Genomic DNA, 11,295 nt, shown 5'->3' on the forward strand with positions numbered 1-11,295 from the left:
CCCACTGGCCCTGCCCCCGGTCCCCGTGCTGAGCTCCGCGGCACCCCATGAGGTGTGCCACGGTGACGACACCTACCAGGTGGGTGAAGCCACGGGCAGCAGCTCAGGGTGAGTCTCGGGGTGCTCGGGATGGGGGAGAGGACACAGCTGTGTCTCCTCTCAGGGCTGCCTGGCCCCCATCCGCCTGGAGCCACAGCCCACCACGATCAGGACCTGTGTGCCAACCCTGCCCTCCAAGCTTGGTGCCAGCCCGAGGTGCGTACGTGTCGAGGGGCCAGGGCCGGCGTCTGGCAGGGAGCGTGCCAGCCTAGCGTCAGCCCGTGTCTCCTCTGTGTCCCCCCAGGAAGCCCCGGGGTGAGGCCAAGAAGTGCCGGAAGGTGTACGGCATGGACCACCGGGACCTGTGGTGCACGGCCTGCCGCTGGAAGAAGGCGTGCCAGCGCTTCCTGGACTGAGCACGCGCCCCGGCCGCTGCGCCGCTCTCCAGCACTCTAGAGGAGACAATAAGCTACCCCCGGCCCCCGGCCCGGGGCTCCTCCCGCGGCAGGGTCTACTTTTTAATGGTGGGGGAAGTTGGTGACCCTGGACCCCCAGAGGTATGGGGGGGGTCCCACCACTCAAAGTGCCTCTGAAGAAACCAGCCTTTTGCACTAAAGCCAAACCTCACGGCTGTCCCCTTGGCCCGGGGTCCCTGGGGGTGGCCGCCCTCCCTGCCTGTCAGCCCGTGGACTTGTCAGGGTGCTGATGGGCCCACTTCAGGGCCACATGGGGGCCAGTCTGTGATGCACTTTGAGGGGTGTCAGGGAGGGGCCCCCCGCCCGCACTTAACCCGATGGTCCGAGGGCCCCGGGGGCTGACGTTTGTATCATGTTTGCGAAGCTCAGGTGTCTTGAGTCTGGGCCGCACCAGGCAAGGAGAAAAATTAAAGATTTGGGGTTTTTCCAGAAGCCATGTCTGCCTCCTGGGGGGAACTGAGACCCTGCCATAGGCAGGGGTGGTGAGTGGGCAGACCGGGGAGGCCCTGACACGGGAGGAGGGGACACTGTGAAACACGCGTGAGGCGTCGGCTTGAGCAGCAATTTCCCAGTTTATTGAAAGTGGAAGCTTTGCAAGAAGGTGGAAGCTGACCGGTCACAGGAAGGAGACCCCCAGGCGGGCCCAGAGCTCGCCCCGGCCACCTGCCCTGTGGCTGCAGACCGCAACAGCTGCGATTTTCTGCCAACCCGTCACCCAAGTCTCTTCTCCCAAATATTAAACACATCTCCAATACAAACACAGGTTTATGATAATATAAAGTTGATATAATATAGATTATCCCCAAGGGGAAAAAAAAAACAATTTTCAAACACTGCCCTTTTTTGTCTGTTTTTTGTTTTTGTTGACAGGTTGAAAGCATGTTGAAAAAATAAATATTTAAGAAAAGCACACACAGCACCCTCACTACAAGTAGTTCTGAAAGGGCCACGTACAAAACACAATATAGAATCTAAAAAACAACCAGTAAGTATGGCTTTCTTAAGCGTTGCACATGTCACAGAATGAGCGAAAATAAGATTATCTTTCATCATATTGCAAAAAGTTCCAGTTTCTGCATTTTCTCAGAGTTTCTTTTTTAAAAAGGAAGATGTGCAAAGTTGGAAGGAGTAGCCGTGTCTCGAGTCGAGGTCCCTATTCAGTCCTGGCAGTGTTATGACTGTTCCCCAAAACCCAGAGTCCAAATTCACAACCTGGTCGGGATCCAGAGCTTGATACAAAAGTCGTACGGGCTCCCTGCCCCCCACCCCGAAGAACTCACCACTCAATGGACTGCATTTTCCACTTTGGTGTTGCAAACACCAAAATACAGACAGACACAAACAAAAAAGTACAAAACGTGAAATGTAATCTACACCTTTCCTCTTCATAAAAAAATATTTATTAGTTTAAACATTGATTTAAAAAAAAAAACCAGTCACGTAAAAAAACCCTTCATTACACGTCTTTTCCCTCCACGCCTCCTGAGAGGGGATGTGTCCGGCTCCATCGGCGGCAAACTGCGTGGGCGGGCGAGCCTGCGCAGCACACGCCTGGCGAGCTTGGGGGGCAGGAGTGGGGCCCTTGGTTTTCCAGTACAGTATTGGTTTTAAGGAAGAGAATGCCCCTGTGGCACTGACAGCGACCCCCCCAGAAAGGTCAGCAAGGGTGGTCCAGAGCAGGGAGCGAGCGGGTCAGAAAGAGCGAGATGTCCTGAGTGCGGAGGCAGAGGTGGCCCAGGGTGTGGGCAGGACGGCCTGAGCGGTGGGACCAGTACAAACCCAGAGACACTGTTGGTAGCAAAGGTCTGGTTTCCAAATACATTTATAAGAAAGTAGGTCTGTTTAGAAAAGGGGTCAGAAAGTCAGGGAGGTACACAGTTCGGAGGGCCCTGGGAGGGGTGCAGCCCGGGGCCTCACTGGTGAAGGCAGCAAGGGAAGTGTGTCCCAGAGCCCCTTGCGCTGGCCTCGCCCCCTCCCCCCGGTGTCAGGAAGAGCGGGCAGCGCAGCCCGCAAGGGCTCCCCACGTCCCCACGGAGGACAGGCGTGCGGGCGGCCGGCGGACAGCTCCGTGCGCGGCCTCTAACTGACGGTACTGAAGACAAGCACAGAAGGTCCCCACAGCAGCCGCGGAGCCGAGCGCTCCAGGCCGCCACTGGAACCTAAGTTAGGGGCTTGTGGGATTCTCCTTTTTCCACCTAAAAAGAATAGCTGTGACACGACGACTACAGCCTGGTAGAAGCTTACAGGCCATGGAAAAAGAGAACGTAAGAACACTGTCTTCAGCGGGGCTCGCGCTGAGCCCCCGAGGAGCCCGTGCGCGATGGGCCCCGCCTGCCCCTGAGCCGTGCGGGCGCAGGACGGAATGTCTGAGTAGTGAAGTGTGGTCGGGAACAGCCTTACCGGGGAAGGGGACAGACCAGTGCGGGTCCTGCGGCCCAGGGCAGGGTCCTCACCGCAGGGCCCTTGCTTTCCACTCAGAAAAAACCAGAGTCGTAAAGAGGCGGTGAGCTCCTCTACAGAGACAACAGGACTGACAAGCTAAAGGAAAGACAATGCTAGGTTTCGTCACGTCGGAAAAATAATGCCAAACAAAGTAATTGTATGTAACTACCTCAAATATGTCTCTGACGACTTAAAAAGTTTGGTTACCCACGTGGGGAGGTGTGAGCAGCACACGGCAGTCAGGGTCACCACCTCCAGTGTTAGCAGCAACAAGGCAAGGGCGCCCAGGAGGGGGTCAGCAGGAGTGGCCTGGGCACGAAGGACGGCAGAGCCGAGGGGACGGGGCCGCCCCCGGGCTCCCCAAGGAAGTGCACGCGGAACAAAGAGCCCAGGCGCCCCAAAGGGACCTGAGTGGCCAGCAGTGGGGAGCGCTGAGCCCTGCACCAAAGGAGCGTGGCACGTCGGCCCCCACCTGGCTGCCTCCGCTGGAAGATAGCACCTGGGAGTCCTCGGCCCCTGCAGGGGCTTCTGCAGCTGTTTTGTGTGAAGCACCAAAGCCCAGAGGCAGGAGGGCCACGGGGCTTTCTGTACACTGGACCTGGATTCTGCAGGCTGCCACGACAGCGGCGGAAGGCTGCGGTGGTGGCCGCGGGCAGTGACCAGGCTGCTGAGAAAGGGGGAGCAGAGCAGGGGGCGGGGGAGACTCCAGCACTGGACATCGGATGTATGCAACACCTTCCTTAACATCCCTCGGACCAGTGGCCTCAGGGACCACGCTCATGACCCCGACCAGCCCTGACCTCGACCTGGCCATCGGGCCATCGTGCATCCCGAGGCCAGGCTGGCCACACGGGCTCCCTTGATGCCCTATCTACACGTACCTGCTGGGGACCCTCCCTTTGTCCCCGCAGACACGAGGGAACGTGTGCTCTCCCTCTGCTCAAACCCACCCTGTGCCCCCAACGTCCTGTTCGGTCCCGGAGCCCTTACTTGCTGGGGTCATGCCTGCTTCGGAGCCCACGGGGCCGGTTTCTGTGCGTGTGTCTGGGGGGCAGGGGCAGGATAAAGGGGGGGTCAGCATGGCCTGGCCCCAGGCGAGAGCAGATCCCTAGAAACACACACACACACACACACACACGCATACACACGCACACGCATACACACGCATACACACGCACACGCACAGTGGAGGGGTGGCTCTGCCACGGCCCCCGCCCCCAGCCCGAGACCTAGGAGATCCAGGAGAAGTCCTTGTCGGGCGCCCCCGGGGGGCTGCCGGGTCCCTGCGTCGAGTCCTCGTCCTCCTTCTCAGCCACCAGCAGCGTGTCCTCGTGGGCCAGGCCCACCTCATCCTCGTCCTCACACAGCTCCTCCTCTCCCTCCCCCCGCGGGTCGTCGGGGTCCTCCAGGTAGGGCCCATCACCAGGGAACAGCTCAGGGGAGCCCTCAGTGCCACCGCCATCCAGGGGCCCGGCCTCGCCTCGGCCCGCGCAGTCGGCACACACACCATGGCGCCGTGAGCCGTGCTTGATGCCCACGCTGGCGGCTGACATGAACACGCGGCTGCACAACTTGCACACGTACTTCTTGTCCTTGCTGTGGACCTGTGGGGGGACGGGCGGTCAGCGCAGGGGGACGGGCGGTCAGCGCGGGGGGACGGGCGGTCAGTGCGGGGGGACGGGCGGTCAGCGCGGGGGGACGGGCGGTCAGCGTGGTCAGCGTGGAGGGACATGTGATCAGCGTGGGGGGACGGGCGGTCAGTGGGGGGGACGGGCGGTCAGTGCGGGGGGACATGTGGTCAGTGTGGGGAAGGGAGATGGAGTGGTCAGTGCGGGGAGATGGGACGTCAGTCCGGGGGGACATGTGGTCAGTGAGGGAGACGGGGTGGTCAGTGCAGGGGGGATGGGAGGTCAGTGCGGGGGGGACATGTGGTCAGTGCGGGGGGACAGGCAGTCAGTACGAGGGGATGGGAGGTCAGTGCAGAGGGACATGTGGTCGGTGTGGGGGACAGGTGGTCAGTGTGGGGGACGGGCGGTCAGTGCCGGGGGACATGTGGTCAGTATGGGGGGACAGGAAGTCAGTGCAGGGGGACAGGCAGTCAGTGTGGGGAGACAGGGGGTCAGTACGGGGGGACGGGAGGTCAGTGCAGGGGGATGTGTGGTCAGTGCAGGGGGACAGGTGGTCAGTGCGGGGGGATGGGCAGTCAGTGGGGGGGACATGTGGTCAGTGTGGGGGGACGGGCGGTCAGTGCGGGGGGATGGCGGTCAGTGCGGGGGAGACAGGTGGTCAGTGTGGGGAAGGGAGATGGGGTGGTCAGTGCGGTGAGACAGGAGGTCAGTCCGGGAGGACATGTGGTCAGTGAGGGAGATGGGGTGGTCAGTGCAGGGGGGATGGGAGGTCAGTGCGGGGGGGGGACATGTGGTCAGCGCAGGGGGACAGGCGGTCAGTGTGGGGGAACAGGTGGTCAGTGAGGGGGGACAGGCGGTCAGTGTGGGGGACAGGTGGTCAGTGCGGGGGGACAGGTGGTTAGGGTAGGGAGAAGATTGCAATTTTCATTCCTCATATTTTCCTGAATTCTCTGGAATTCTAGAGCAATCAAGTAAATAAAAACATAACCAGTGGTGTCATGGTGGAAAAGCTTTGCTGAGCTGTGTCCTTCCTCCGTACCTGGAACAACTCCTCACTGATGGGTCACTGTCCCAGGGGCTGCGCCCTCAGAAGGGACCCCTTCACCGTCCTGGGCTGAGGGCTCCTCTATGTCCCAACTCAATGGCTCCACAGACGGCCATGAACAGTCCACCTTCCCCGTCATACCCTTCCACAAACCCCAACCACGAAGACCACTACTCAAAGGCTCACTGCTGATCAGCGTCCACAGGCTGGGCCCCCACATGTTCTGATTCTAGAAACGGAGCCTCAAACAACACAGTCCCCAGGACCCTCCTGTGTCTCTTCTGTTTGTTGTATTTTAAACCCAGGGCTTCCTCGACCCTCCCCCAACGGAAACTGTTCTGAGAGCAGACCTGGCTGGGCCGTGGGAGGCAGCATCCACGGAGGCCCCTCAAGCCCTGGGGCTCCCACGCAGGGAGCTGGGGGCTGTGCCAGGACACCCAGGAGCGACAAAGGCGTCCCAGGGAGCCACTTGGCCAGCACCAGATGGCTGGGCACCTGTCCTAACAAACACATGGAAGGAAGAGAGAGGGAGGATGCGGGCACCATGGCAACCCACGGCTCATCCTCGATGGGAAGCCGCTCCTGAGACCCCACCGTCCAGAGGACTCCTGGCAACACTGCCCCAACCCCTCTGTCTCCCCTGAGTCTGCACAGAAGGGACACCGAGTCCCCTACTGCCACCTGCTGTCAGCAGACGCTCAGCTGCCTCCTGGGGGTCAGGGGCCCCCCCGACAAATTAAAGGGGAAGACACAGAGCCTCTTCTCAGAAAAAGGCAAACGTGCACACGTGTTAAGTACATTTTCAGGGATTTACAATCCTCCATGAAGCCCAAGCAGGACCCCAGGATGGAAATCTGGCCCCATCCAAGGTAAACAGGCAGCGACCACACAGAGCCTCAAACGAGACCAACATCTTCCCAAAGCAGTAATGTGGTTCTGCTAAAGAAAAGCTGTCATAGCCCACGTAGTGACAACCTTCCAGCACTCGAGTGTAACAAACAAGCCACCATTCATCTCCGAGTAGGAACAACGTGGGCAACGCAGTTTCTGTGGTAACATGAGCCTCTGTGGCTCTCGGGGTGGGCTCTGCTGAAAGGGGCATACTGGACAAAAGGGCAGCTCTGCAGTCGGTGGCATCAAGTCAGCCGCAGCTATTGCCCCACAGACCTGCCGTCCAGGCTGGGGCTGCCGCTTCCCTGCTCTGCCGGACCCCATGACGGGGACGGGGCGGGGGGGACACTGCAGGCTGGGGCTGCCGCTTCCCTGCTCTGCTGGAGCTGACTTGGAACAACTTGGAGCCAGCGTGCCAAGGAAGTGACCTCATGGCAGGACACGAGGGGCTCAGGGCAGGGGTCCTAGCAGGGGAGGAAGCACTTGCCAAGGCCTGGTTGGAGCTTGCCAAGGCCTGGCCAAGGTCTGGGGCGGGGGGTGATACAGCCCACCTGCTTTCTGCACCAGTCTCAGGGGCTGGAGCTTTTCAGGAGAGATGGGGGTCAACGTGGTTCCACCTACTCACTTGGCCTTCCCACCGCAGAGCGGAACCCACTTTAGGGCTTCCCATGGCCTTCTGGGCACCCAACATCATCATCCCACCTTCCCGGACCTCTCAGCCCAGCACAGAGTGGGCCCAGATGACCCACATGGACCGCATGCCAACCCCGTGCTAATCCTGTGATGAACCGCATGGACCCCATGCCCACCCTGTGCTGACCCTGTGATAACCCTGTGATGACCCACACTGACCCTATGCCTACCCTGGGCTGACCCACGCTGACCCAAAGCCCACCCCGTGCTGACCCTGTGATGACTCATGCTGACCCCATGCTGACCTTGTGATGACCCACACGGACCCCATGCTGACCCTGTGATGATCCACGCTGACCCCATGCCCACCCCATGCCCACCCCGTGCTGACTCTGTGATGACCCACGCTGACCCCATGCCCATCCCATGCCCACCCCATGCTGACCCTGTGATGACCTATGCTGACCCCATGCCCACCCCGTGCTGACCCTGTGATAACCCTGTGATGATCCACGCTGACCTTACGCCTACCCTGTGCTGACCCTGTGCTGACCCATGCTGACCCAAAGCCCACCCCGTGCTGACCCTGTTATGACTCATGCTGACCCCATGCTGACCCCATGCTGACCCTGTGATGACCCATGCTGACCCCATGTTGACTCTCTGACGACCCACACTGACCCCATACCCACCCTATGCCCACCCTGTGCTGACCCTGTGCTGACCCATGCTGACCCCACGCCAACCCCATGCTGACCCTGTGATGACCCACACTGACCCCATGCTGACCCTATGATGACCCACACGGACCCCATGCTGACCCTGTGACGACCCATGCTGACCCCATGCCCATCCCATGCTGACCCCGTGATGACCCACGCTGACCCCATGCCGACCCTGTGCCGACCCTGTGATGACCTATGCTGACCCCATGCCCGCCCCATGTTGACCCTGTGATGACCCATACTGACCCCATGCTGACCTTGTGCTGACCCTGTGATGACCCACGCTGACCCTGTGACGACCTACCCGGACCCCATGCTGACATGCTAACCCTGTGACAACCCACGCTGATCCCACGCCAACCCTGTGCTGACCCTGTGACGACCCTATGATGACCCACGACAACCCACGCTGACCCCCACGCTGAGCCAGAGCCCCACTCACAACCCCACCCCACTCACCAGCGTGTGCCGCTTCATGTGCTCCCGCCGCGTGAACTTCTTGCCGCAGATCTCGCAGGGGTAGGGCCGCTCCCCCGTGTGGGAGCGCATATGCCGCTTGAGGATGCACTGGTGCATGGCCGAGAAGCTGCAGTAGGGGCACTTGAACTTCTTCCTGATCACCGTGAACTCGTTGACTGAAAGACAGCGGTCCTGCAAGTCAGTGTGCAGCCCGCCCGGCCCAGCAAGCCCCTGCCCCTGCCCAGAGGCCCCCACCGAGGGCCCGCACGCCCAGGCCCGGGGCCCGCGCTCTGCCGGGGCCGAAGGTCAGAGGCCACTGCTTCCAGCAAACACGTCCCGGACACAGCCACTATCTTACACATCAGCCTCCGAGACACGGCGAGGTCCGCCTAACAGAGAACAGAGCTGTAAAGACACGCAAAGCCGGGGTTCTGTCCCCAGCCCGCAGCTCTGCGCGTGGCCACAGGCTGCTGGAGCCCGGGGGCCGCAGGGCTGAGCCGCCCCCTCCAAACACCTGCAGGCCGGCGGCTTTGCCTCTTACTCTGCCCGGAGGGAAGGTGCTGCCTAAGCAACTAGTGGACGCGGCTGAGCGAGAGGCCTGGTCAGCCCCCAACATGCAACAGGATCGCCGAGGGGCCCCTGGCTCGAGGTGTGGCTCGGCCGGCCGTTCTGCCCACATTTCAGACAGTGATGCCATGGGCCCCTGAGGGGTCATCCCCGGGGCCAGCTCGAGGTCACTGCGGGGGCTGCATTCCACGCCAGGATGCGGCCACATCCTCAGAGGCGTCTCGCTCCACATGTCAGGTGGTCTCCTGGTGGTAGTCAAGGGGGTTGGGGTCCCATGCACCAGCCCCACCATGCAGGGCTCCACTGGGCACTGGGTACTGGCAGCTTATCCGGAGTGTGCCCTCGGCACCACAGTCGCCCCCTCTGGACCATGCACAGCATCCACCCAGGAGCCCCATTAACCTGAAGGCCTGAAAGCAGTCATCCCAGACTGCACCGGGATTGCTGGAAGCAGCCAGGTCCTGACATCTCGCTTCCTGCTGTGCAAGGAGCCTGGTGGTGCACGCCTGTCTAGATGCAGCTTCCCGGGCCACACACCACCCCACAACCTGGACAGCACCTGACCAGCTGCACAGGGCACCAGCACCCCGAAGACAGACCAAGGGTCCCCACAGTCAAGAACACTGGCCCAGGCCAAAGTCAGGTTGCTGGAATGAACCCCAGAAGGGATGTCGACACTGTCAGCCAGTCAGTCTTCTGCTGGGTCCTGAGACCCCTACCAAATGTCCAAGTGTGGCAGGTCCTGGCCACAGTCACCACTGCCCCTGGAGGTGCCCAGAAGGAGGCAGAAAAGAAAACAAATGCCCCAAAGTGACACAGCCCAAGACAGCACGACCCAGGAAAACTGAGGCGACTCAGAGCCTGGGCCCCTCTTGCTGGAGGGAAGCAGACAGTCTGCTGGAAGGATGACCACCTCTGTCCTCACAACCCTGGGCCACCCACCATGCCACCCAGAAGCAGGGACCCTCACTGCCATCTCCGTGAGCCATGCCCATGGCCCCCAATTTCATCCTGCTGGTCACACCCCAGCCACGGGCACGTCACCATGGAAAGGACACCAACGGGGCTGAGCAGCATCAGGCACACTGGCCCTGGACTCCCCCGTGCTGAGCTGGTCCTCACCCCTGCACCTCTGCTCCTAACACACGCCTGCTTAAATGTGGGGAGACACTAAGTGTTGCTCTCTGTTCTATGCCCACCGTGGGGCTCGAACTCACAGCCCCGAGATGGACCATCACACGCTCCGCTGACTGAGCCAGCCAGGGACCCCAAAGCAGTCTCTGCTCTCTCTCTCTCTCTAGTGTTTCTCTCAAGGACCCTTAAAGGGCCTTTATTTTCCAGCGAGACCATCCACGAGCGATGCTGTGAGCCCCGTCCTCCCACCGTGGGCCCGAGAGCTCTGGGCGCCGGGGTGAGAGTCGGTCCACACAGGGACACCACACTCCCAGGACGACCTCTCTCCATCCTCAGGCCATGACAGCCCCAACACTAGGCTGTGTGGACTTAATCACAGTTCACAAGGACAGCACTGCCCGGAGCCTGGCCACCCGCTGGCCTCGTGGTTTCTATGCGCATAAAAGGGTTGCCACATCCCCACCACACCTCTCTCAGAAACCTCAGTCCTGTCCAAAGGAGCAAAGCATTTGCTTACAACTGGGAGCTTTTCACGTGCGTCTGCTTGCACGTGGGCACGTATGCATGTGTGTGCGTGCGTGTGCACGGGGGGAGCTGGGGCTGGGAGGGAAGGTGCAGCTGTGGGGAGACGGTAAAACCAGAAGATCGTAGAGAACACAGAAGGCACGCGACAGCAGGCAGGAGCCGTGGAAAACACCCGCATCCCACCCACGAGGATCGCCTCGTTAACAGCGAACCATCGGTCCTTGGAGTCTCTTTTCTATGCGTAAATTACAGACTGGAATTAGGATGTTACACGGAACACATCCCACTAACACGCGGTGGCCTGTCCACACCACCCCTGCACGTAGTCCACGCGTGTTTGAGGGGTCCAGGCTGACCGAGTGGAGACCCCGCTGGGAACATCCAAGCCGTTTCTGTTGCCGGCCGCCATGAACAACGAGTCCGCGAGGTCCCTACTAAAGGGTCCGCTCGCCGCTGGTCACCTTCCAAACTCTGAGAAGGGGCGCAGGCCAAGCTGCCCCCCGCGCAGCTGTCCCATCTGCTGGCCCTGGGGCCGAGGTGCAGGGAGGACGCCCGGAGCCATACCAGGTGTGATGGACGTGGTCCCCGCTGTCGCCATACGTGCTCGGCAAGCCTGGGCCCCGGCTGGGGAAGAGAGCTGCGGCAGAGTTTCTGGGCGGTACCTGCAGCCAGAGAGGAGCCGCCCCTCCTAAGGGAGGGCCTCGAGCTGGGGCGGGGGCGGGGGGGGGGGT

The 11,295-nt window shown here is 61.1% G+C and overlaps 2 protein-coding genes across 2 annotated transcripts in view; one reads left to right on the forward strand and one right to left on the reverse strand.

Annotated features, from left to right (window-relative positions):
• Positions 1 to 947, forward strand: part of SLC2A4RG (SLC2A4 regulator) — a 9,133-nt gene extending 8,186 nt beyond the window's left edge. Inside the window, exons 5-7 of the mRNA XM_040638614.1 lie at positions 1 to 79; positions 164 to 255; positions 344 to 947. The exon at positions 1 to 79 is cut by the window's left edge and continues 185 nt beyond it. Coding sequence (XP_040494548.1) covers positions 1 to 79; positions 164 to 255; positions 344 to 455 — 283 coding nt within the window. The 3' untranslated portion in view covers positions 456 to 947. The remainder of the gene's footprint in view (positions 80 to 163; positions 256 to 343) is intronic.
• A 121-nt stretch (positions 948 to 1,068) lies between these two features.
• The window catches only part of ZBTB46 (zinc finger and BTB domain containing 46), a 63,590-nt gene continuing 53,363 nt past the window's right edge, over positions 1,069 to 11,295 (reverse strand). The window contains exons 4-5 of the mRNA XM_040638604.1: positions 8,339 to 8,514; positions 1,069 to 4,561 (exon numbers count right to left, since the gene is read on the reverse strand). Of these exons, the coding sequence (XP_040494538.1) occupies positions 4,187 to 4,561; positions 8,339 to 8,514 (551 nt within the window). The 3' untranslated portion in view covers positions 1,069 to 4,186. The remainder of the gene's footprint in view (positions 4,562 to 8,338; positions 8,515 to 11,295) is intronic.

The sequence above is a fragment of the Ursus maritimus genome, unplaced genomic scaffold (genome assembly GCF_017311325.1).
Source record: "Ursus maritimus isolate PB19 unplaced genomic scaffold, ASM1731132v1 scaffold_22, whole genome shotgun sequence".
NCBI classification, from domain to species: Eukaryota; Metazoa; Chordata; class Mammalia; order Carnivora; family Ursidae; genus Ursus; species Ursus maritimus.